This window comes from Stegastes partitus, unplaced genomic scaffold, assembly GCF_000690725.1.
Source record: "Stegastes partitus isolate 25-593 unplaced genomic scaffold, Stegastes_partitus-1.0.2 Scaffold787, whole genome shotgun sequence".
Taxonomy (NCBI): domain Eukaryota; kingdom Metazoa; phylum Chordata; class Actinopteri; family Pomacentridae; genus Stegastes; species Stegastes partitus.
This window is the reverse complement of record NW_007578518.1, coordinates 197710-224535: the sequence shown is the minus strand read 5'-3', so window position 1 is coordinate 224535 and position 26826 is coordinate 197710. Positions and strand designations below refer to the sequence as shown.

The following is a 26826-nucleotide window of genomic DNA, read 5'->3' as shown; positions in this document are numbered from 1 at the left end:
TGTTTCCTGAAGATAGGCCCTGATGGGGGTAAGTGCTCAAAGAGGGCATGATATCCTGACAAAGGGCAGATCTCCCAGCAAAAACAACAGAACGGGGGAGAGAGCGAGAGAGAGAGAGAGAGAGGGAGACTTAGATTTGTCAGCTGAAGGAGAGTACAGAGGTTGGATCCTGGAAAGAGCTCGTGCTTTTCCTTCGTCCCTCTCATAAATCTTTGCAGTTTCCTCTTGTTTTTCCCATTCCAAGTAATGGCCTTTTGACACATTTCTTTTTTTTTTCTGAAGGGGCTGGGATTACGTTGTTTTATTTAGGTAAGGAAGTTCACAGCACTTAGGATTCGGCAGCGGGAAGAAGTGGTCTGTAACCTTTTGAACCTGTGGAAAGTGGTGCTCTGTGTTTTCCATTCATATCGCCGTGCGGTGAACCAGTGGATTGGAATGTCGGCGAAGAAGCGATTTGAATAGGGCCACATTAAAGTGATTGTAAAGAGAATGGAGGGGGGGTGCTGTATTATCAGTTGACTGGTGTTCCCTGGTCATTCTCTGCACCTGCTTGTCCTTGAGTGAGACAGTTAGCCACTCGGTTGTCTTTCCTTATCCGTTTTCCTGTCCCCTCCCAGCTGCCCCCCACTCCCTGCCCCTGCATCAGCACATGGCACATTCATCCATCCAGGATCAGTTGCCTCACAGCTTAGCGCAGATCACACAGACAAATATGGTAATAATGCATATTCTATAATCTGATATGTATTGACTGATGTTCTGAAGGGCCCATGTTTCATGAAAATCATCCGTTTTGCAGCCGAGCTTTCCCGAAGGCTACGCATAGCTGCGGTCTAAATTGCACATTTAATCTTCTCCTTCGTTCTTGAAAACTGCTTTTTTTTCGCCTGTTTTTCTCTTGTCTTAAGGTCATTTCAAGGGCTCTTGTTTTTCAAAAATATTCCAGTAATTGTTCAGGAATAATAGAAATGTTCTAATTTACCTCATGCCGGGCTTACATCCTAAAGTACACCCATTGTCTTGTGTTGGCTTTAAATGTCAGAGAGATTGTGTTTTGAGTCACAGTGGGCTAAGCCATTACATGGCCACATACAAGGCTAATTGTAGTAAAAGTATTTCCACTTATTCTCTTCTCTAATTATACTTTAAATTGCATATTTAAATGTAACTTTTTAGATAACACCTAAGGAGAGGTATTGTTTCTGCTGAAGAAAAAATGGTCTACATTGCAAAGAACTCTAAATTCATACACCACAACCTTATAATTACTATGACAAATAACACCACGGTGGCCCACCTTTTCTGTTCAAAAGAGTGAGACAAATGAGTTGCTAATACAGTCTTAAAAAACACCTCTCTAACTCACTTTTTCCTTCTCTTTCCATCTTTTTTTTTTCCTCCCTCTGACTTGGCCTCTTTATTCTATTTTTCGCTCTCTCTGTCTTCTCTTCTAGACGGTGCTGATCTCGAGGATGACCCATCGTGTTCTTGGCCAGCATCATCTCCCTCCAGTAAGGATCAGACTTCTCCAGGACACTGCGAGGACTATGATTTTGGCGAGGAGGAAGGGGGTCCTGGCCTGCCGTACCCGTGCCAGTTCTGTGACAAGTCCTTCAGTCGCCTAAGCTTCCTCAAGCGTCACGAGCAGAGCCACGGCGATAAGCTCCCTTTCAGCTGTACCTTTTGCAGCCGCCTGTTTAAACACAAGCGCAGCCGAGATCGACACGTGAAGCTACACACTGGTGATAAGAAGTACCACTGTGGCGAGTGTGACTCTGCCTTCTCCCGCAGTGATCACCTCAAAATCCACATGAAAACTCACGCCTCCAACAAACCCCATAAGTGCCCTGTGTGCCGCCGAGGCTTCCTCTCCTCCAGCTCGCTCCACGGCCACATGCAAGTACACGAAAGGGGCAAAGATGGCAGCAGCTCAAGCCTCTCTCGAGCTGATGAATGGAAGCTGAAAGAAACCCGTAAATGCAGCCGTTGTGAGGAGGGCTTTGATGTTCCAGAAGAGCTCCAGAGGCACATCGCAGAGTGCCACCCAGAGTGCTCACCGTCAGAGGATGGAGGCCTGGGTGCCACCCTGCAGTGCATCTACTGCCACGAGCCCTTCAGTGATGAGGGCACCCTGCTGACTCACATTGACCAGGCCCACAGCAGAGACAGGAAGGGCCACACCTGTGCTATCTGCTCTGAACACTTTATGTCTGTTGAGGACCTCTATGCTCATATGGACATCCACCAGCTCCCCGAATCCAGTAACCATAGTAACAGTCCTTCCTTGCTGACTGTGGGCTACACTTCTGTCTCGAGCACCACTCCTGACTCCAACCTTTCTGTTGACAGCTCCACAATGGTGGAGACAGCACCGCCCGTGCCCAAGACGAGGGGGAGGAGAAAGAGGGCTGCTCAGAACGCAACGGACATGGGAGGACGTTCCTCTAAACAGCCTAAAGTCTCCTACAGTTGCATTTACTGCAACAAACAAGTATTCTCGAGTTTGGCTGTGCTTCAGATTCACCTACGAACCATGCATCTGGACAAGCCAGAGCAGGCTCACACTTGCCAGTTTTGTTTAGAGGTGCTGCCCTCTTTGCTAAATCTGAATGAACATCTTAAGCAGATCCACAATGCAGAAGATCACGCTGCCCTTTTAGCCAGCTTGCCTGATGCCCTTCTTCAGTGTAACTTCTGCCCTGAGGTGCTGAGCGACCTAAACGCCCTCCAGGAACACATCCGCTGCTCCCACGGCTTTCCCAGCCCTGTGGCCAAGGAGAGCAATGCCTTCTTCTGCCCCCAGTGCTTCATGGGGTTCTTGACAGAGGCCACCCTGGAGGAGCACGTTCGTCAGACTCACTGTGACGGGGGCAGCCTGCGCTTCGACTCCCCCTTGGCCGTAACTCCCAAGGAGCCTATAGTGGAGGTGTACTCCTGTTCGTATTGCACCAACTCCCCCATATTTAACAGTGTTCTGAAGCTCAACAAACACATCAAGGAGAATCACAAGAACATTCCACTGGCCCTAAACTACATCAACAATGGAAAGAAATCGCTGCGCACTCTCAGCCCCTCCTCACCGATATCTGTGGAACAAACTGCCATGTTGAAACAAGGCGGCTCAGCTTCACGCGCCACCAGTGAGTTCATATGTAACCAGTGTGGAGCCAAGTATACGAGCTTAGACCTTTTCCAGACTCACCTCAAAACTCATCTGGACGGTCTGCAGCCTCAGCTCACCTGTCCGCAGTGCAACAAAGAGTTTCCCAACCAGGAATCTCTCCTGAAGCACGTGACAATTCACTTCACTATTACCTCCACGTATTACATCTGTGAGAGCTGTGACAAGCAGTTCACGTCAGTGGACGACCTGCAGAAACACCTGCTCGACATGCACACTTTTGTGTTCTTTCGTTGCACTCTGTGCCAGGAGGTGTTTGACTCAAAAGTATCTACCCAGCTCCACCTGGCTGTAAAGCACAGCAACGAGAAGAAGGTGTACCGCTGCACCTCATGCAACTGGGACTTTAGACATGAGACTGACCTACAGCTGCATGTCAAGCACAGTCACCTGGAGAACCAGGGCCGTGCCCACCGCTGCATTTTTTGTGGGGAGTCGTTTGGCACTGAAGTGGAGCTGCAGTGCCATATCACTACCCACAGCAAGAAATATAACTGTCGCTTCTGCAGTAAGGCCTTCCATGCCATTGTCCTTCTGGAGAAGCATTTGAGGGAGAAACACTGTGTGTTTGAGGGAAAGACACAGAACTGTGGTGCTAATGGCTCTACTGTGAGTGGTGGGGATGGCCAGCCGAAAGAAGACGCTGAGCTACAAGGTCTCTTAACTAACAGCCATGGCCCTGGGGCAGCAGTGGGATCTGTGGTGGAATCCCAGAACAGCCATGATGGAAGTGAGGAAGAGGTTGACACTGCAGAACCCATGTATGGGTGTGACATCTGTGGGGCGTCTTATACCATGGAGTCACTACTCACCAACCACCAGTTGAGAGATCACAATATACGCCCTGGTGAGAGTGCCATGATGAAACGGAAAGCTGAAATGATCAAGGGCAACCACAAGTGCAATGTCTGCTCTCGTACCTTCTTCTCTGAGGCTGGGCTGAGGGAACATATGCAGACCCACCTTGGGCCTGTCAAACACTACATGTGTCCCATCTGTGGGGAGCGCTTCCCTTCCTTGCTCACCCTGACTGAGCACAAGGTCACCCATAGCAAGAGTCTGGACACAGGCAGCTGCCGCATTTGTAAGATGCCACTGCAGAGTGAGGAGGACTTCCTGGAGCATTGCCAGATGCACCCTGACCTGAGGAACTCCCTGACAGGTTTCCGCTGTGTGGTGTGCATGCAGACAGTCACCTCCACATTGGAGCTCAAGATCCATGGTACTTTCCACATGCAAAAGACAGGCACTCTGTCCGCCAACCAACCCATGGTCCGCAGCAATGCCATCACTCATAACCAGCAGCAACACCACCCCCAAAAACTTTTCAAGTGTGCCTCTTGCCTGAAAGACTTCCGGTCCAAGCAAGACCTGGTGAAGCTGGACATCAATGGACTGCCTTATGGACTGTGTGCATCCTGCGTGACAGCCGCCGGCTCCAAGAGCTCCAGTCCAACAGTGAATGGAGGAAGGCAACAGCAGCAGCATGGAGGAGCCACCACTCCTGCAACAACCACAGCGGCATGGATCCAGGGTGAGAGTCTCAGTCCTGGAGATGGGAAAAGCAAAGCTGTCTCATCATCTTCTTCATCTTCTTCCACATCCTCATCATCCGCAGCCAAGACACGATGTTCCAGCTGCAATGTGAAGTTCGAGTCTGAGGCTGAGTTGCAAAACCATGTCCAGACAGTGCACCGAGAGCAGGCTGGAGATAGCAACAGCGGACAGCTCAAGACCCCCCAGGTGTCGCCCATGCCAAGAGCCAGTCCCTCTCAAACTGAAGAGGTATTGTTAATCAGTCTTGTATCGATTAGGCTTAAATAGTGAATAAACTAATGGTGATTTATAAAAATCATTGCCTAGCACTGTGCCAAGTTGGTAAAACAAAACTAGTTTCTGGTGTGATGTATCATCTTTTGTTCAAACTGAACTACAATCGCTTCTGTCTTCTTTACAGAAGAAGACATACCAGTGCATCAAATGTCAGATGGTGTTCTACAGTGAATGGGACATCCAAGTTCATGTGGCCAACCACATGCTGGGTAGGAGATAACTCTTTCTGTTTCATGTATTCTGGTTTCTGTTGCACTCGTGCAACAAAGTCATAAAATACAGTGCTTGTGTTATGTATGTGTATATATATATATATATATATGAATATGTTCCTCCACATTTCCGAAAGTATTTCTAAAATTGCATTTTATTAATGTGGCTGTTAGGTGTGCAATTTATATGTTAGATGGAATGATTTTGTGTGACTGTCGTCAATACAGTACACAAATCATTGAGGAAAATTCACCCAATTTCACAACAAATACTTGATAATTTTGAATCAATTTCAGACTTTACCTAGTTTTTTTTAAAGATGAAGCACATGCTAAGGATTGATGTGATATATGTAATAAAATATTTGACCCTGTCTCATTCAGGCTCACAAGTGTCTGGATCACATCACCAAATAGGTGGAATTATTTTATTATTTTGACCATCAACTGCATCCCCAGTGTTGTGCATTCATAAACCCGTGAGCTTCATTTCTCCATGCATGTGAATGGTATAATATAGTACGTGTGCATGCTTGTGAAGCAGAATCTCTCCACTTCAAACCACTCTGTAATGCAGGTAGTTTGAAGTAGTGGAAACATACAGACTATTTATTTATTTAAATGCCAAACAGATCTTATTCAAACTGTTTAAAATTCCAATATTATCGGACCGTTTTCAAAAAAAGAAAAGAAAAAAAAATCTCCACATTGCTACTGTATATATATATTTTTTGTTTGTTTGTTTGTTTATTGTGCCCTTTTCACATAAGTACTCTGTTCAGATGACTGAGATCTGAATGCAACATTTGGTGACATTTTTTCACACTCTCTGCATTTAATGACGTCAAATCAACTGAAAAAATGGATATCTGACTTTATGACGTTGTATATGACAAAATTACTCTAAATTTTTTTGCATTTCCTTTCACGAGATTGCTAGACCAAGAGTGCTGCTGTAAGACTAACCTCCACATTTTCCAAATGTCTTTACTTTTGGTTTGTCATTTGTATGCAGGCAGAATAATTTATAGAGAACAGACAATTGGAAAACAGGTTTTCTTGCCTGCAGTAAGTAGGCGTCTGAATTCCGGTCTCACGTTCCTTTATTCATTCATTTATTCAGCTCGTTTGGCGGCTCTTTCATTACACTGCATTATCTGTTGTCTTCAGTGGGAGAGAGACTCATTGATCTGGAACCAAACCGCCTCTCTGTTTGGGACACGCTTCTAGGCGCAGGTGAATTTAAACACGGTGGGCAATTCTATCAGGACCGGTGGGCAATTCTATCAGGGACCCACTGTTTGTGCATAAACAATCAGAGGCATGTGATTTGTGATTTTGATGCTGCGGTGTATTTGCAAAAGAGAGAGACGAGCTGAGAGTGTGTAGGTGTGTATTTTGTATTCATCTTTGCGATCTGCTCACCCACTAGTCTACTGGGGGTGCCTAATACAGTACCATGCCAGCATTAGTCCTTTCTCTCGCAAAGGCAGGCACGGAGCACACTGGGAGGGTAGAAAACAAACCCCCCTACTGGTTATTTTATGTCTTTCAGCCACACAAGCACACAGTTTCCCCATAATAGTGGAATTCAGACAGCTTAAGATAACAGGAGGATAGGTGATTGGGTTATTGTCTGATGTCTTACTTCTCTGATATGCCGTTGCTTTGTATTCAACATGATCACGGGTTTCATCTGACTTCTCAAAAGGGTTTCTGTTAGATGCATTTGTTTTGTGATCTATAAAATATGGAGAAAACAAAAGTCATTGTAATGTGAAGTTGTCAAACAAAAAGGAAACTGAACAGAATAAAGTAAAGTAAAGAAATTGTGTTTAACTGACGTGGCACGAAAGGAAAACGCGTGTTCGCCGCGTTGTAAAAGTTGATCTTGTGGTTTATGTGGCTCGTGGAGAATCGGTCCCCATTTTTATGTAGAATATGGTCAAATTCAACCCAGCCTGTAATCAGGGCAAAGCCAATTTGGGCCAAAAAACACAGAAAAAAAAATACTCATTTGGAAAAGCTCTAAATACCTTCTCTACAGAAAAAAGGGACACTTTCTCCTTTTAATGGCCATCTGCACAGGAGAGGGGAAACAGGGGGCTGGGGTCATCTCCGCTCAGCTGTCAGCGTTATTAGCGTAGGTAATGGAGCAGACGCTGGATTCATAGGGGTGTTGTTTTCATCCATGCCCCGCTCCATGGTGTCAGTTCACACTGATAACTCTATATATAGTGATGTGCCGTGACATAACCATAGTGCTAAGTGTATGGAACAACAAAACCCGAGCCTGTCTCACCCAGACAAGTCCATATTAGCTGCCTTTGTAATACAATAGTCTCCCCCAAACCAAGTGCAATGAGCCTCCACCCTCGCCTCCTCCCATCAGGCCGAAGTGGTCATGGCTGCCTCTTCTGTACGACTGCCAGCACATTTTGATGCATGGATATTACACTCGGATGATGACGGTCCTGGTTCAGACATAAAGGGCTCTGGTGCTCAGCTACTCCACATTTACTATGATAATGGAGGTAAATGAAAGGGAAGGAGGTGGCCATGGGTGCAGGAGGGTGTGTTGCAGACCAGCCCCAGCCAAGCCTGTGAACGGCCCCACGTGTCTTAAGATGGAGGCTGCAGCCTGCTAGGGCCCAGATGGATCAGTACACATTTGCTGTACAGCTGGTCGCTCTGTTTGGGGACCTGGTGTGATACTCCTATGGAGAAAAAAATGATATCGCCACCATCCAAGGAGCAATTTAATAGCAGGCCAGAAGACAGCTGGCCACTCTTTAGTTTAGAGTTTTTTTGGCATGGCACACTTACAGAATTGAGGGTGTCCGATTTTTCTCCAGAGACACACAGATTTATACAGCTTTCAGCTGTTGCAGTCTCTATCAATCCTTTAATTTTCTATTTCTCTTTCGGTTTAGAAGACGTGACTGTCAATCAATACATTTTCCTATTTTGATCCGTAGTAACGGCTGTGAAAAAAATATTTAAAATTATAGCGCTTCCACAAAGTCGCCTGTGTTTTTTTTAAGAGGACCTTTGAAGGTCTTTCACTGACACAAAAGCCTGTTTGGTTTTATCAGCATGCCATCATGCCACCCCATTGCTTCACTTTGACCCCAGTGTAAACTATGACATTTGGAGCCTCATGGGGGGCACGTTTGGCCCATTTATCGCACTGTTTCAAATGTCCCTGTGTGGATTTTCAGAGCCCTGACATGTTTTGAAGCATGGGCTCTGTCTTAAAGGGTTTTGAAGGTGAAAAGGGGTTTTTGCTTTTTTGTTATATCTGCTTTCAGTCTAATTCTCATCTCACTCCTGTCCATTCCAAGCAGCGACTGCCAAGGTGGCAGTGCTCAGAAGGACAATTGTAAACAAACAAACCAAACCACATCCCAGAAAAGTCTTTTTGGGGTCACCTCTACAGATTTTTGGGTTGGTGACAGCACTGAGCTTGAAGCCAAGTCAGGGAGGAGCCTTCTCTCACAGAGAGGAGCCGGTGGCCTGGTCGGCCCAGGCAAAGGGGGGCACTGGAGGGGTGGAAAGGTTCGGGGGCGGAGAGGGAAAGGCACATTTGCTGTACAGCTGGCCGCTCTGTGTGAAGCAGGCACTGTGGGCCGTTACAGAGCTGGAGAGGAGAGCGAGTGAGAGGCCTTTAGCTCTCCTCTAGTTTCTCCTCCTCCTCTCTGTTCTCTCTTTCTCGTTCCCCATCTCTCTGACCACTATCTCTCCATTTTCCTCTGTCTCAGTATCTAGCACTCACATTTTCATATTAACTGAGCTCCAACCTGGCAAAACATACTGTGTTGGCTGTTAGTGGGGGAACCGACAGGAGGCACACTGTAACAGTATTTGAAGCTGAAAGCCTTGTTTTGTTTCTTGCTAAGGGCCGCAAATTATCCTTGACACATATCCTCTTGTCTTGGGCCCCTAGAGCAACTTGGCAAGTGTATGTTGATTATATGGTCTCCATCGCTGTCTCTGCCCTGGTGGCGGCACATTTACTACTCCATTAAGTGCTTTTTTTTCCTCCTGATGCATAAACAGAATGTGCTATTTTTTATTCTTTGTTTCTCTCCCTATAATCCCCTTTGATTAGGTATGTCTGATGGTGTTCCCTCAGTTTCGAGGACTCATTCATAGAGCACATACACATGTAATCTGTTAACAAACATGACCAAACACTCCTCATTTGACTCCTGGGGGGCTGGATCTGAGTCAGAACTCAATAAACAACAGAGCACAGGAACAGGATCAATCTTATGAAATAAATAAGAGAACAGGTTTGGACCAGCCACTGGAAACAAAGGAAACCATGCGTGCTATATACAGAGTGTGATATCTGCCTGCTTTTATTAATTGGTGATTAATAACGCCTCTGTTCGTTAGCATAGTCACCTCCCGTGCAGCCAAGTGTGTTGCTGCTAATATGCAATTATGCGCACCTTACTGCTCGTTACATTATACCTTTCCCTGACTAATGTGGGGTCCATGAGGAGAATAGAAATCAGAGCGAGCTGCAAAAAAAAGAGCTATCAATAAGATTCTCACATTCACTGTGTTACTTGCCTGTCTGGATGGAAAACAAAAAAAAAAAAAAGAAAAGAAAAAAAAGAACTTTCTTACAAATTCTTCAATGTAACCAGGAGACTGCATTAAAAGTTTTACAGCATTGCAGAGACTGTTTTGCTCTTCCTGGAGTTTTTGTTGTAAAGCAGAGGTAATTGACATCACCATGGGGATGCTCTGTTGCTAGGCCAGACAAGCTCAGTCTGATGTGGTCCTTATCTATTGATTTTCCTGACATTTCCCCACACCTCACAGACTAGGCCAACATGTGAGAAAATATCTGATGCTCTCAGTTCATACAGCCTGTTTGTACAAACTCTGAGCGAACACTTGCTGCCCCTTACTGCATTGCAATTGGTAGGTTGATGTCACCATAGCGACTCGGGGCAAATTCCTCTCAGTGATTGGCTGCTCGTTTGTTGAGTTAATCATTATACAACATAAATTATAATCTTAATACGGCAATTGCGTTATGAATAACTTATGCATTTTCAGATTGAATAATGAAAGATTCACCGGTGTACTTTTAGAATCCTCCAATGTCAGTCTATTTAGGGAGTTGGGCAACCTGAATAAAGGTAGGCTCCTACTGTCTTTCTGCTATGTTTTATTGATATATAGGAGAGATGTCTCCTTTAGAGTGTTAATGCCAACCCTTGTTCTGAAGTGAAGCCCATAAATACTGGATGATCAGAATTAACCTCTGCATTACTCCCACCTCCCAGTGGTCTCTGAGATGTCACCAAGGCCGGAGGTGCATGCACACCCCTGGTCTGATGGGGTTGCTTAGCAGTCTGACTGGAGGGGGGCTTATGGGAGAAGTGCAAACAGACAGTCCTGCCTTCGTAAAGGTCAGAGCTGCAACCTACACCTCTCAAATCCTAGTCTGGCCCTGATGGGACCTGGGTTCCAAGCATGCCTAGAGATGCCTGCGGTAAGGGAGACTTACAGTCAGGGCGAAGTGGTGCGCTACTGCCGAGCCGCGTTGCTTTTAGAGGTTGTCAGCACCAATAGCAGTGTGACAGATCTGATCTAACTTTGTGTAGTGGCTCTCGCTCGGTGTGTTGCTGGAATGACATGCACGCTGCGACACCAGTAGCTATCATATGCTGCTGAATAGGAAAGAGTTTCAGTGTTGTTCTCCCAACTGTTGTTAAGTACGCTTCATAGGTGTAGAGAGGTTTGTTTTAGAATGCAAACGGACTCCAAAAGAGTGCCGCAAAAAAAAAAAAGTTTTTAGCTCTCTTTATGGAGCACAATGGTGGTTTTCCAAAGTACCATGTAACGAATGACTATCCTCATCAAACTTTGGCTGTGTGAATGGTAGACAGGGGAGGAGAGGGGAGGGGAATAGGGTTCTGAAAGGCCCCCCAGCGTCAAAGCCTTAATAATCATGTGAGCAGCGCTGGACTTCATTACCCTCCTGTTCGACAGGCCGAGTGCCAGCCTGGATTGCTGGCTGGCTGTGGCAAGGTCAACGGCGGAGGAAAAACCAGTTACTGTGTTACTCTGGAGCGGAATGGAGAGGGGCGGCCATCTGTCAGCTCAGGCCTGCCATACCCGCAGAGCAAATGGACACGGGCGGCCAGAGGAGAGGCCACAGACACCCATAGAGCTAAACCCAGTGAGCATAACACTGAGGCATGGACACAGATCCAGCCAAAGAGATGGGCCTTGGTACCACTAAAACACATATATACACACACATAGAGAAAATAAGGCTATCTCCAAGAAATTTGGCAGCAGGTTGTGTCTGTGTTTATGCATGTTTGTTTTTAGTGTCAACACACTATTGGGCCCCTACTGTTTTAAGTCCAGATGGCAAACCATTTGATAAAAAGTTGACAAAAGTTTTGCCTCGCTTGCCAACCGTAAATGTGTTTAATCATAGTGCTCCTTTATGAACTCCTTGTGAATGTAAGTGTTGGGGGAAAAAAAGAAGCTAATTTGGGATCCAGTGCACTCTTGTTGTCTTCCTTTAGGCAACAAAAACACTGCCATTTGTGTTATTCTCAGATGTCACGCTCTTCCGGATTAGATTCTAGTTTTAGTGTTTCACCTTGCTGGCTGTTTGTCTGCGTCTGCGTCGCATCAGCCCTCTCTGTGAGGACCTTTACGATGCCCTCTGGCCAAAGTGGAAGAACCCTGTGGAATGTTCCAAAGCCCTCTAATAGGTTTCAGGTGCTGCGGGCCACCGGCCAGCCCCCCACCATCACCCCACTCTGTGTGTCTTGTGCGATAGGACTCCCTGTTCAACAGTCAAAGCGCCGCCGTCCTTCCTCTAAAGGAGAGAGAGAGAGAGAGAGGGCAGAGTTACAAAAGTGGATCATTACTTACTGCAAAATCTTTGCTTATCTTTACAATATACGCTTGTTACTTGCGCTCTCTTGGGCTCACACCGAGTCTTGTCCGTCGCCTTTAACTGAAACATTTAAATGCTTGTCAGATTAAAGTGAAGAAGTTTCTCCCCCCAAATGTGATCGGAGTTCAGGCTGAAATGCAATTTGCATCTCCACCAACCGGCAACTCAGCACCGCTAAAAGTTCCCACTTGTTTTCCTCCTGTGCACCGAAAGTACCGACCCCCCGGCTGGAGCATCAACATACTCCGGAAAACAGGGAGATGGTCCTGGGCGATTCCCCTCACATTAATGGAAATCACACAGGAACTCCCTGGATGAAAGCTTTATTAGTTATTAAGGTTTAATGTTGATATCAGTGCTTATATGTTTACTGGAGTGCACGGTGCTGCTGATGTGGAATTGTCATAGAGGTGCAGATTTAGTAAGGAATTAGTGTACACCCAGGATTTAATTAAGGGGATCTATTTCCATCTTGTTAGAAAGAGATAATGTGAGCACTGCATGCATCATAGGTTACCATATTAAATGCTGCTTCCTGTAACAGCATTATATCCACTGCTGTAGCGCTTGTAGATTATGGAATGGAAACAACATGCGATATTTACCCGGAAGAATCGCAGCTTCAAGGGAGTTAAAGCACACAAGGTCTGTCTGTTTTAAGAGGCATTTTTGTTCTTCAAATAATACTTTTCCACCGTCTTTGCACATGCAAACACGCTAATTAAAAAGGTGAGCGTCATTGTAGGTAAAATGGTCACGCTTCCACTCTTTTCATACGTCTTGTTTCATTTCTAGCATGACGCTGGAGTGTGAACGCCGAAGCGACGTGGCCTCTTTGTCTCTCCATTTGTCCCGGCGCTGCCTAGAGACGTAAACCTTAAGCCACTCACTCTCTGATTAATCTTTTAACATTTATAATTACTAATTAAGTTAGTAAGAGACTTTTAATGTAGTCCTCCTTCAATGGGGAGCAGAGAGGACAACAGATCATTAGCTTCAATAATGAACGCGGAGGAGACAGATAATGACCTATGATAGGTGAATACTGACAGTTATATTAAATGAGGCGAGTATATGGGAAACGCTGCATGCAAGTAGCACTTTGTGGATTCAAAGGCATCGGGAGACAAGGTGGTGAAGTACTCCGCTAACTCCAGAAAAGCTGCGAGGCATGAGGAAATCTATCTCAGAGATGTGTTTGCGCTAATTAAAACATACATGTGCAGTATATGTGTAACGCAGCGAAGTCTGTATTAGCATGTATCGTATAATAGGCTATATCTGCATTGGTAATTGTGTCAAAGCTAGTTTCAAGTACGAATTTTATTTATTAATTCACACCGGTTTCATTGAGTTTTTGGTCTCCCTAATGCCGTCGGTGTATCTCATTATCACATTATTACATTAGTGTCTGCATTATCCTGGTGGCTGTAAGTTGCTGCCCATTAAAAGAGTCATTTCATCTCAGTTTTTTCTTTTTTCTTTTTTTTTTTTTTTTACCTTAACGACGATGCTACTCTGGCACATTCCGTGAGCCTTCCCACTTTGGGGAAGGTGCTTATGCCATAATGATTATTATCATTAAGAAGATATTAATGTGCTTAGTGTTTGCGACCCAGCTGCTCATCATGGCCTGAGCTACCTGCCGGGGAGGGAAGAGAGCTGCTGCCAAAACGGACAGTGCACGTAGGCCACCGCCCACCTGTCCAGAGGTTTCAGGGTCAGTGGAGGTCACACCTACCTGCCTCCCTGCCCTCTGCTGAACTAGCACGGGGATGACTCAGAACATAAAATTGGAGGAGATGAATTGCAGTATGTGGGATGATGGTAGAAAAAAAAAAAAAAAAAGTACTACCAAATGAACTGAAGCAATTTTTTAAAAACTCAACCGTGATTGTGAGCATCTTCCTCTTACACAATATCAGCATACATATTAATTATAGTTATGTTACTCTGCTGTGTGGGGAAATGTATGTTTTCCCTGCAGAGATTCGAGCCACATAATTATTCATTGGATTTAAATCTTGCTATTATTTTAGGCCATTCCGGCAACAGAGCGCTAATGCTAAATGGGCTTGCGTTAAGTTTGGGTTCCATAATAACTTGTTTAGTTTTAATTGTGTTAATTAAGACAAAAGCAGACTTCCAAATAAGAGGCTTTTTTTTTGTGTGTGTGTTACGGCACAGGTACAGCGACTCCTGGATTGAAGCCTCCCATACAGATACAGATACAGATACAGATAGATGGTGTGGCGCTGAAGGCAGCCTGGCTCAACTTCCTCTAGTCTCCCAGTTTCAAATTGCTGCTTCATTAGAGCTTGGAAAAGAAACCCATGGTTACATTTAATCAAACGAATCGGTATGGCAGACCAACATAATCAATCACAATCCTTATCCAATATGCTACATTCTGTAACTACCAAGCTGGCTTGGAGAAAAGTCAATTATGGCCCCTCTCTCTGCTCCTCTGCCGGGGTTGCTGTGATATTATACTGTTTCTGCAGTTATTTTCATTATGCAAATATGTGTTCGTCTCACACATACAACCTTTTCCTATTCATGCAGCTATTTCCTGGTGTTCTTTCTGGTGCTGTTAATTCTTGAACCATACATGGGCTGGGGCTTTGTCGGAGAGTGTGATGTGCCATATCTGGAATAATCAAATTAAGTATTAATGATTTTTGCTCTCAAACTAACACTTGTGTTACACAGTGGGCTGCAGTCAGTGGTGTTGTTCATATTTCATATGTTTTGCGTCCATACGGACCCGTTCTCACTGTCTCCCTCCGTATGAAATCATTTACTGTTTGTTTTCTATACAAGTTTGACTTTCTCTTCCCACATCCTTGAGTGCGTTTATGTGGATGCGAGGCACATGCAACTTCACACGCAAACACCGTAAACATGCTCACACACCGCACAGAGACTCATCACTTAATCTATCAATCTCGTGTCTCTTTTCCCCGTCTCGTACTTACCTTCTCCCTACCTTTTTCACTCCGGCACTCAGCCTCGCACACAGCCAACGTGCTCCACATAACACACACAAGCACAGAAACGCACACAGAGGCACGCACACACAAGGTAGCTTGGTTGGTGGGGGCCATGGCTGCAGCTCTTCTGCGCAGTCCCAGAGTGGCTCCCGGGGCTCGGCTGCCAGTTGTTTGCCAGCGTCTCCGGGTGGAATTCATTCAAATTAAAGCAGTGGAATGAGGCCCGAGTCCCAGAATGCCTCGTCCCTCTCCTTCATCAGCATTCCGCCGATGAGAGTAATTAAAGCAGAAATTAATTCTGCTGTAAGCAGAGGAGCCACAGAATAACTGATATTAGAGGCTGGATGATGAATGCTTGGCATCAAGGGAGGTCTCAGGGGAGGAAGGGGAAATTCACAGATCTCTTTTTCTTTCTTTCTTTCTTTCTTTCTTTCTTTCTTTCTTTCTTTCTTTCTTTCTTTCTTTCTTTCTTTCTTTTCTGTCTGTCTTCCTGTCTTTTATTTTCTAACATTTGGCTTTTCCTCTTTTTTTCCTCTCTCTGCCCAGTCCTGTTTTTTTTTTTTGCATTTCTTTGCTTTATGTTTCCTGAACGTCTTCCTTCTACGTGTTTCTCTCTGTGCGTCGGCTTATTGCTCGTTTCTCATCTTTGCCTTTCTTTCATCCTTCCTTGGCAACATTTGTCCTTCCGTGCCACCTAAAGATTGCTACAAAGAGCTCGAGCCATTGGCTTTAAGCATGACTGAAGACGCTGCCACTAAGCCTCCTCTGCTCAGTAACAGTATTTCACATTCTGTCAGCGCTGGTGTTCGCATTTTCAGTCAACAGGCATATTAGAGTGTACTGATGCTGCAAATGCTAGCGCTTTGTTGTTTGTCAACAGGAGCCAAAATGGAGAGCGCTTCTAGGTGAATTCTTTAATGCCGGGGACGTAGTCTTAAGTGTCACAGAATAAAATATACATCTCTGCAGTTGTTAATCAGAATGCGAGCAACAGCAGAAGTACGTAATTATTGAATCAGGCTGTGTGTTTAGAGCGGTAAACATTGTGTATTATTTTCAAGACAAACTGCCTTTTTTTTTTTTCTCCGGCATAGTTTGAGACTGAACCTTGAAGCTCTCCAGATGATGTGATATTCTACCCAGGATGATTCAGTGATCCTCCATGTCCCCTGACGCTTTATTTTTGGAATAGCGCATCTTTAGCAAGAGCAGTCACAAGACTGAAAGACAAACAACTGAACTCTGGAAACAGTGAGGCTGGATGAGGCTGTCAGTGTTTTCCTCTCTTAGAATCAAATGGAATTGAACAAAGGTTAGCTCTTTGGGGCTTTATGGTAATGTGATATACGATGCTGCCATGGAATTTGCCAATGCATGTCTTAGCACTGTCTGACTCTAAGGAAGGAGTGAATGGTAATTACGCTGACCTCTGCCCCTCCCTCTCTTATTCTGCCCTCTGGGTAAAAAGCCTGAGGAGGTAATAAACAATAGATAGATTTGTCTTGTTTGTATTGCAGCTGCTGCACTCTTAGTGACACGCGAGATTGGTCTCTATTTTGAAAATAATGCATGCCAAGATCTGCAGGTAGGTATATTGCATTTTTAATTGGTTTTGTGCAAGAATAGCTCAATCAGATGTAAATGAATGGAAGCTCAACCGGAGAGTTCCTGACTGTTATTAAGAATTTAGCAGGCTGGCATGGAGTTGAAATACAGACTGAATGATTAGAAGCCGTAAAAGAGACCCCAAAATGCAGAAGAGATGCAAACTGGCTAAACCAGACACAAACCTGTTGATGAGGCCAGACTGGGAGGCAAAAAGGCCGGAGGGAAGGCTTTCACCACCGCTGCCCAATGACTCCGTGTTAAGGGGACGGACAAGCCATAATTTCCTGCTTACACCTGCTTCAGGAGATGCTACATGGTTCCCCATACTCCTAATAAGGGCTAACATCATGGCTTTATTCTAAAATAGATTCACCTTTTTTCTTCTTCTTCTTCTTTGGGAAATACATAAAAAATATGAATTCTACTCACAAGTTATTCTATAAGGAGCCATGTTTTAGTCATAACCCAATAATGATGCATGATTTGCTGAACCCTAGTATTGGAGAGAATATTAGAACTTTCTTAAGAATGATGGATGTCTGATATTGCAGTGATACTCGCTATTATTCTCCCCGAAATCCACTATTTGCAGTCTCATTTCTTTGTTCTTCTTTTGGAAAGACGAGCACGAAGCAGAAATAGTAATCATACAGTAAAGGCATTTCCTCTAAATTATTTAGCCATGGTGTCTTTTTATAGACACAAGGTTTACCTATGGACCGGACTAAAAGCTTCGTACTTAGCGGCAGTTTTCTGAGTGTATCTCCGCAGTGGATCATGTTGCGGCGGTGCATGATATTTCTATCATTCAAATGGCCGGTATGAACAGGGCCGGGCATAATCTTGATGTCTGCCGTCCTGGAAATGGCGGCAGCGTTGTTTGTTTGTCTACTTTGTTCCGTACACCAATAAAAATACACTCAAAATGAAACCTTGGTGTAACGATGACCTTAAACGCAATGACACTCTTTCCCATAACATTGTCCTGTCCAATAGTCCAGAACTCCCCTAAGAGGCCTTACAGCAAGTCTAGGAGGAACCAAATGAGAGAGAAATCGATTACTTTCCTCTCTCCACTGTCTCTGCCCTGGCTGAATTACTGAAACAAGATGCTGCACTTAGAGGAGTCTTTGGAGAGGCAGAGGGAGAGAAAGAGAGGTGGGGGAGAGAGAAACACTTTTAGGGACATGGGTGCCATTTAGACTAGGACCATCTTCTCACAGAAAGCCACTAAAAGCAGCGAATGATCCTCTTCCTGTCCCTGGCTGGGAGGTGGTTAGCCTCCTGTGGCTAAGTGAATACAGAACATACACTCAGGTTTGAGGTCAAAGCAAGATCATTAAAAAGAATATTAACTTCTGAAAGCCGAGCGCGGCAATCACGCAGACGAAGCCGTATCAATTCATCCTTAACTGGAGTTAGGCGTATCGCACTCATGGTGTGTCCAAAGGCACGAGAGCAGGCTACATGGACCCGAACTGATCTTGTTTTCAGCTCTCATAACGTCAAACGGGTGTTGTTTAACATCCACACCAGGTTTTATTGTCTGAACTATGAAGATGAAAATGAAGCCCGCTCGTTTGGTAGACAGAACGTGGTGCTTAAGGGACCCAATCCCTGTAAGTGCCATTAAGTGGAAATTGCCGTTCACATATTCCAGTGGTTTGATTAATTACACTCTCTCATGTGCTTTCATAAAGGCCCAATGAAATATGGGGAGCAAATTGCATTGTGTTCCTGTATCCTGTTATGTAAAAGCAGTTTAATTATTGACACATGTTTTGCCACCTGGCAGGGGAAAGGATGGTTGGACATGAATAGAAATCATACAATAGATATTATGGAAGGGTAGAGCTAGCACTCGAGATGCCATGTGTTTCTGTAGCTGTGACTCGATTTATGTCTTCGCCTCGCCTCAGGTTCTTCCTGCTGAATCAGAGCAAAGAACAGTCACGATGAGCTGGATATGTCATAGTTGTGAGGGAAGCGTTTTGTGAAAGTGGCTGCACTTTGAAACCTGTTTAACTTTGCGAGGCAGGACTGCTATTTGAAAGGTCTCTTCTAATAAATATGTAGTTAAGGCGATATTTTGTGAAGGCTGCATAGTCTCTCCAGGGGATTAAAAGATCACTGCTGGCTTTGTGTGATATCTTAAGATAGCTCTTTTTGATCAGAGTAAAGGCTTAGGCACTGCTTAGTCACTGACACGCCACTACTTTGAACTCGAGAAAGCAGCGTAAGAAGACAACAAGCAAATTTGTTGCAGTTTTAACATAAATTACTTTATTCTCCTTTTCTTTCTTTTTTCTTTGTTCCTGGAGAGGTTTTTTTTTTTTTTTTCTTCCAAGAGCAGTGCCCTCTACTGCCATGGAGACTGAATAACATCAGCGTGCCAGGGCAGTGCTCGCCTTCTGTTGTAGCCAGTAGTGCTTAGACTCCACTCTATTCTGTATTCTACAGTGTATGTGGAGGTATTAGCTCATAAAACCCTCCTACTGTCATATGAACCCACTGCTGTCCCTGAGCTCTATATGAACAGCAGGGCTCTGATATTTAGTCCCAAGCTGTTCCTGTTTGCCCAAAACGATCAGGCCTGGCCTTGTGCTCTCTACCTGATCTAGTTGACTGGGCTGTGTAAGTTAGGTAGGCAGTCCCTGTCTCCATCCCCCTCCTCCCTCCCAATATGCACTTGGACCCGGGCTCAGGCTGCACCTTTTGTGTTCCACAGGGATAGGGGGGCCAGATGGAGGAATTTGATTAACCAGCAGTGGAGGACCAAATGTTCAATTGGATACAGAACCAGTTGGAAGACAGGAGGGAGCGAGGGATGAGGCGGGGTAGAGGGAGAAATCTAAAATGGCTGGTCATGTGTGCCGGCCAACACTTTCCAAAGGGGAGCCCAAACAGACACTGAGGTGTAGTAATGCAGAAGCCCTTTTCCAAGTACCAGCTGGGCCTTTTAGGAGCCTCTATCCCCACAGCAGACACTCGGCAGCCTCCGAGCAGCTTGACTTTACCATATGTGGAACTTTTTTATGCTCCACCTGGTTTCCCCAGGGGACCTGTGCCGCTGGGACGCCGGAGGCAGGTGAATTGCTCTTAATGCAAGGCACTGAATCACTGGGCCAACAACATGAGGGAAGAGCCTAGGGAGAGGAAATGGATCTGCAGAAAGACTGGCGCGGACTGGCACGACCTTGGAGCTAGTGCCCGCTGCGGAGCAGAGAGCTGTGTGACGTGTTGAGCCGCCACTCACCGCTCACCGCCACCGTAGTAATACCTACACTTGTGTTTCTTACATAATATTATGTCTAATTTTATAGCGTAAATTATTCAAAATGGAACTTAAACTGACTAGTTTCCCCTCTTATCTTTCCAGTTTCCCTTTAATCACTGGAATACCGTTTTTTTTTTAAAAATCATGATCTATTGAATGATGTAGATTTTGCAGCATTTGTTTAGTATTCACTGAAATTTTGCGTGCGTCTACCTGCGCATTTCTAACATTGCTTCGTAATATAAGTTGCTGTTTCTGTTCCGTTGCACAGTTTTCAGAGTCTAGACCATCAGGACAGGTATACTCGAGGTCGGATGAGCCAGATTTTGGCCAAGACAGTGGGGGTGTGGTCACTCTCCTGCCTGCACCTGTCTTACTGAGTCTGTGGCACAAAGCCAGAGGTCAGGGGTCACCACAGGGGGCTGTCAAGGTCAAAGGTTTATCACTCTCCAAGGGGTCCTGGAGCCATCACTCAGACCCTACAGTACACACGATCTGCCCAGTCGAGTTTTTTCTTCCCCCACTTTTTCTAATCCTTCCAAATGGCTCAGGCAAAACTCCTGACAGCAGCAAGTGAAACAAACTGTGGGGTGTGGAGCTCTAAGCCATCAGCTGGAGATTTCACTTTGAAAAGATTCCCTTTTACTCACTGCCCTTTCCACCAATCAGAGGGCTCGCCAGAGTCCAGGCACCCAGAGCAGCTGCCCTCTGACCCTGCCAGCGGTTGTTGGTTTATTTTGTTTGGGCGTTTTAGAGAGGATGGGGCTGCTTTTGACAGGTCAGGCAGCAGGACTTGGATGAGGTCTTTAGCAAAGGCAGCCAGAGAGGGAGAATTTCACAGCTCGAGAAAAGACACAAGCTACCCCGAGCTGGTTTTGCACTTGCAGTATTATGCTCGTAGTGCTGGAGAGGTTGTCATATTCATTGAGACATGTGGAAAATGGCCCATTTTGGGGGGGAAAGAGGGGCCATTCATGCAAAGTCAATTCCATCAAGCGGACAGAAATTCCTCGATCCCCCTGTTTATGCAGCTGTGCCCGCCGATCAAATTACACCAACTCTCCCGTAACACCCCACACCTCCTTCTGCCCCTCTTGCTGGGGTCCCCCCCCCTTCCCCAACTTCCTCTGAGTGTACCCAGATGAGTCTCCCACTCACCGGGGAGCATGGGAAAGGTAAAGAGACATAAGGGGGCACGTAACCTAGAGTTCTACCTGCGCGCTGCACTGATTGGGGCAAAGCCACGGAGCTTCCATGGGTCAGTGGAGGGGCCTGTCATGTGAGGGGCACGTAGGGGCAGGCAAAGGAGGCACATCCCCAGAGAAGAAGTACTAACCGTCATGCTGTAGCACCAACTCTGACAGACCGCAGGGAATGGACCCGCCGCATCGAGCCTGTCAGCTGTTCCAGCAGCGCAGAGCGATCGTGGAGCCCTCCACTGGGACTGTATTACTGAAGGCTTTTCTTCTCTGCCTCTGTTTTATTTTTTGGGTGGGGAGGGCAGGGTTGCAAGTCTGTGTGCAAGAGGGGGTGTTGAGGGGTATAATTTAGAGCACAGAGGGAGCTTCGTCTCTCCATCTTATGATTTGGAGGTGAAGACAAGCGCCCTCGGGGGCCCCCTGTCAGAGCTTTTGGGCGCGCTCAATGCAGACTTCAATAAAAACACACAAAAAGAATTCCCCCACAAGGGCGCCGGGCTGAATTGCTGACGCCAATGTAAAAGATTCAGTTTTCTGTGAATCATTTAGTACGCGACCCTGAGCTCTCTACACAACGTGACAATAACAGGAAACCCCCCTCTGTCCTCCTCATCATGAAAAAAAAAACGGAGGTTCGCAACAAACCCGGAGAATGCCGAATTATTTTTTTCACGCATACAATTTCACACATCGATCACCCTGTGCCACTCCTCCATTTTCCTCTTCCCCTCCCACCTCTCACTCCTCTTTCCTTTCCTCCTCTCACTGTATTTCTGTCATGACAAATGTCAAACACAGTCAGTTAGGAGAGTGTTTTTTTTTTTTTTTTTTTTCTTTTTGGTAACCAAGAGCTTGCCAAGTCGAATGTGCACTACTGGGACGAGACTGCTGCAGAAGCATCACGTTGGAGCATCAGCATCAGATATTTCTGTGAAAGTAACAGAAATGTTTGAAGGTGTTGTCACAAGCTCACAGGTTCCTGCTGTTTGTGTGCACCGGAGGGAAATGGCGCCTTCTCAGCCCTTTTGTCTCCTCCCTCCCTATTGTTGTTTTTAAACTTATTTCTCTGTTTAGTTGTTATCACTTTTATTGTGGTTAAGAATCTCAGCATGGCTGTTTTTTGTGGGTTTTGACAGAGGGGGTCGGTGTTATAGTCAGAGTTAAAATTAGAGGAGTTGCTTTACTGTGTGACTTGGAGACATGTCATCTTCTAGAAGCAGTGGGGAGTCTGTCAGTCACAGCCATGGTGTGTTTTAATCATCTCTGTCCCACTTGGTGAAGCGCTGACGGTTAGAGTGAGGGTTCCCTCCCCTGGACAATACCAGTATGCCAGAATCTCATTCACTCTGATGTCAGACGTAGCAACCAGTTAAGAAATATGAGACGTTTCTTCCTCAAGTTAATGCTGCAAATTCAATGGGGGAATCAAGTGATGTCTGGTGAATCTGAAGACATATCACAAGTGTGTTTGAAGGGTTTTGTGATCTTTCAAAAGATATGACAGCTGGAAGGAGATTGGCAACAAAATAGCAGGAGTTTGTCACTATAATAAGAGAGTGAAGCTGATAGAATAATCAAAACCTACGACATCTTAGAAGCTTAATGAGCGGGGGCTCCCCCCAAGCGAGCAATAATAACAGTGTTTTGTAATTCTATAGCCATTTAAACAATGCTCAGAGGGATTTTAAATAGACGTTTCTTTGTAAAGAAAAGTAGGTTAGACTGCAAATTATATTTTCCATATTGCAGCAGTGTTGACGAGAAGTGCATCTTTACGTCGCAGAGAAAAAGCTGGGACGCTGCGAGGCAGATTCCCTTAACCCTGTGCTGAATTGGCCATTACACTACACCCATCCAGCTCGCGCTCCTTTAACCCCAGGCCCCATCTGAGCATGCTCCCTGCAGTCCTCTCCAGGGATATGGCCTCTCATTTCTGAGAGCATCCGCTGACAGTCTTAATGGACAAGTAGTCTCTCTACAAGACCAGGAGAGCTCTCGCTGAAAAGACCACTCTTGGCATGTCTGGAATAAGTACTGTTTTTCCCTCTCTCTCTCTCTCTCATCTCAGGCCCATCTAAGGTTGTGTTTACGGGGGAGAAATTAAAGGGCCCGTTAGATGGCAGTGAAAAACGGAAGAGACGGGAGGAGTGGTGCTTTCGATGCCACCTTGCTATAGAAGACAATGTCTGTGGAAGCCTGGTCAAAAAATGTCTGATGAAAAAAACATATTCAGTTATTAAAATGTGAATCCCAAATACATTTAGTTTGTGAAATATAAATCTTAAATATCCTTCGTAATTGCAGAGGAATTTGCTTTTAGACATTCAATGTTCGCCACAGTGACGAACGCCACTAAATTGAGCTTTAAACAGAAGTACTTAGAAAAATATTCCTACAAGCCCCCAAGCAATTAGTCCAGCTGCCTGCCTTTGTCCACCTACCCATTGTGTTCTTTGTAAAAACCATTCTCTTACACCTCCACTTACTCCATCCTTTGAGACGCCATTGGAAATCCAGGGCTCTGAGTTGAACCCACAGTTGGTTTAAGTGTAATGAAATGTATGTCATGTCTCTGGCTCTCTCCCTCTGGCTTCCCCTCACCCCTGGCCCCCTGAAAGCACTGCCTTTGACAGGAAGGCCTCTGTGGCTTCTGCTGCAGTGATCTTTAACCCCTTCAGGTCCCATTGACTATTTAGGACGTGAGGACGTCCCAGCGATTTGAGGGTGGACTAAACCATTTACACATGCTTCAGAACGTCGGCCGTGGAGAAAAACAGACAGATAGATGGAGTGGAAGCCTCGGACGGCTAAACCGTCCCTCGTGGGAAATCCTACTCTCATGTCTGGCCGCATTTAAAACAATAACCTCTGCTCTTTTAGTGTTTATTAATGTTTTACAGTATGCTTATTGAAAAACACCAAGTTGGCAGGGCTTATCATACACACTGGGGGCCGAGCAATGTGCACATTTACTCTGCGGTTTACACTGTTTATCTGTTATGTGTGTTCTGTCCTACATTGTACACATAATAGAAACCATGGCAACAGAAGTCAGGTGCAGCTTCCGTAAAAAGGACCCAAGCTGGGCCATTTCAGATGATGCACATTTAAATTTGAACATATATTGACTCAGTTCCCGGTATCGTATTTATTTATCATACATTCAATTTTTATGCAGATGAGGGCGAACACATCATGCATGGAACACTGGCGTTGCATCCGTGTGTGTGTGTGTGCGTGTGTGTGTGTGTTTACGAGGCTTTGCGTGTGGTTTACCTGGAGCTTTGTTAGCGCGCGCGACTGTGCACGTCTGTGCGTTGGACGTGTGTCTGTGCATGGATATTGCAGCTTGGAGAAAAAGGGGTGCATGTCCACTACATTAGACGGAGCGTGCGAGGGGGTGCCTCAGCATGTGTGTGCTGCTGTGTGTTCGGAGCTCTCGGCGCCAGCAGGGTGCGCCATTCCAATTTACCCATCAGCCACGGAGGCGGGGGGTAAAAAGCGCGGGGCATCGCTGTCGGAGATTTCACATTCGAGGGACGAGATTACCAGTCAGGGGACCCCTGTGTGGAGGTGATGAGTGAGGGCGACTGCAGGGGCACAGTGTGGGGTAGTTGGGACTGTTGGGGGACGGGGGGAGGGAGTGGTGAAAGAGGGGGGGGGGGGGCAACACAACTCAACACCACCCTGGAATCCTTGGGCTCTCTGTTTTCTGGGGAGCGTAGCTGCCAAGCCACACATCTGTTTGACACCAGGCCCTGTGGTATGGCAGTCAGGGGCTGTCTGTCCTGATTCACATCTCTTCGCTGTCTAGTTTATTGCAAGGATCCGGACAACTGGCGAAGCTCTTGTCTCTTTAGAGATCCTCGCAAAACTGTGTAGGTTTAAGAAAAAGCAGAAGGATGCCCGGAGTCCTGCTTTCACAACACCAAATGATTTATCCTATTGTCTCTTGATTTTCCATTTGATGCTGTAATCATGTGCACTGGAAAGATTTGTGTATGCTAAAACTCCAGAACATAATCACGGCATTATAAAATCAGCCTGAATAGTTACCTCAGGCCCGCAGACCCAGCCTTCTGTCGGGCCGTGCTCACTCAGCCTGTGTTTGAGTGTCGGCCAAGTCAGCTACGGCTGCTCCAGAGAGCCTGAAGTCTGTTGGGGAGACGGGACATTCCAAACAGCATAACTCATTCTTTACACCATCTCCGCTGCCATTAGTTAATTATATGCAGGTGTTTTCCTTTCTCAGGTTTTTTTTTTTTTGTTGTTGTAGATGTAATAAAAATGTAACCATAAGTACATAAAGCCAGAAAGACGGCGAAAAGGAAAGGGGGAGACAGTGTGGAGGAAGTGGCTGAATTTGCTGTGTGAAGCAAATTACTGCCCCCATGTAGATTCATCAGTTCTCCCTGCTGGATTAAGGAAGGGCCTTTCTAATGAAGTTCGCCCCGTCAAAATGAAGGGACTAATTCTGATTTAGCTGAGGTAATGAACTTCCCCTCTCCTAGTGAGAGCAGCACCATGGGGTGAGGAAAGAGGGGTGGTTGTGTAGGGGCGGAGGGGGGGAGGTGTAGGGGCAAAGGAGAGTGGCAGCAAGAGAGAGAGGGAGACAGGACGGAGATGAGACAGGAGAGAGACATGGAAGGAGGACAGATAGAGCTAGAAGGGAGAGCGAAAGCAAGGTGGAGAATGAGAAAAAAAAATTATGCAAAACGGCTGTCTCGTATTTGCTGAGATGTATTAAATTTCCAGTGCGGGTGCCTGTGTTATATAAAATTATGTTAATGTCTTGTGGCCCGCTGCGAATGGCGGCTTGCTGGTCCTGAGCATGCGTGGCTGGCCGCTACACGGAGCGCACTCAGTGGGACTCAGCTTTTCTATTAAGGAAAACCTCTAGACACCTGATGATGAATTCTCTCTCACCAAATGTTCCCCCTTTTTTGTGTTGAAAATATGAGCGCTTTTCTAAATGACTTTGGAGAGCCTGGCGTGGCGCTTGGCGGCCTGCATCGAGCAGGGGGGAAAGGGGTATGAGGTGTGGGGGGGGGGGTCCCTCTGCAGCAGGCTAAGGGAGTCAATTAAGGCAAGCACTGATAATTATAAGCCGGCAGAACGCAGGGGCTGGCTAATTGTACAGTGTTCCATGCCCCGAGCCCAGCCATGGGGCCTCTCCTCAACGCTCTCCTTCCCTGCTCCTTTGTGCGTACCACAAACCCCACCGAGCCACATACCTCAGCCTGACAATGCCACAGTGAGACTAGCGAAAGAAGCCGGGCATGTGCCCGTAATTAACTTTTTACATTCAGGCCACTCACTCTTTTGAGACCTGAAAGAGTCTGGTCTATATTCACACCTCGCTTTTTTTTTTTCCCCTCCTCCTCTTTGCTTTCCAGAAAAGTTGTTATTTGCCCATTGTACGGTTTCTTTGCTTGTTTGTAATTTTTTTTTCTCACTTTGCACCGCAACTTTCATTGAACACAAGAGTCTTGGAAAGTCAGGGCATAGTCGCTTGACCTTTATTTCCTTCTAACAAGAAAAAGCCCAGCAGTTTAGAATAGGCATGTATAGAGTAAATTA

General features: G+C 45.8%; 1 protein-coding gene across 2 annotated transcripts in view; it reads left to right on the top strand.

The window, feature by feature from the left end:
* LOC103364860 (zinc finger protein 521) overlaps positions 1 to 26826 on the top strand; it is an 89463-nt gene that overhangs the window by 37896 nt on the left and 24741 nt on the right. For both annotated transcript variants that reach the window (XM_008292136.1, XM_008292135.1), the window contains exons 4-5: positions 1455 to 4966; positions 5139 to 5223. In XM_008292136.1, coding sequence (XP_008290358.1) covers positions 1455 to 4966; positions 5139 to 5223 — 3597 coding nt within the window. The remainder of the gene's footprint in view (positions 1 to 1454; positions 4967 to 5138; positions 5224 to 26826) is intronic.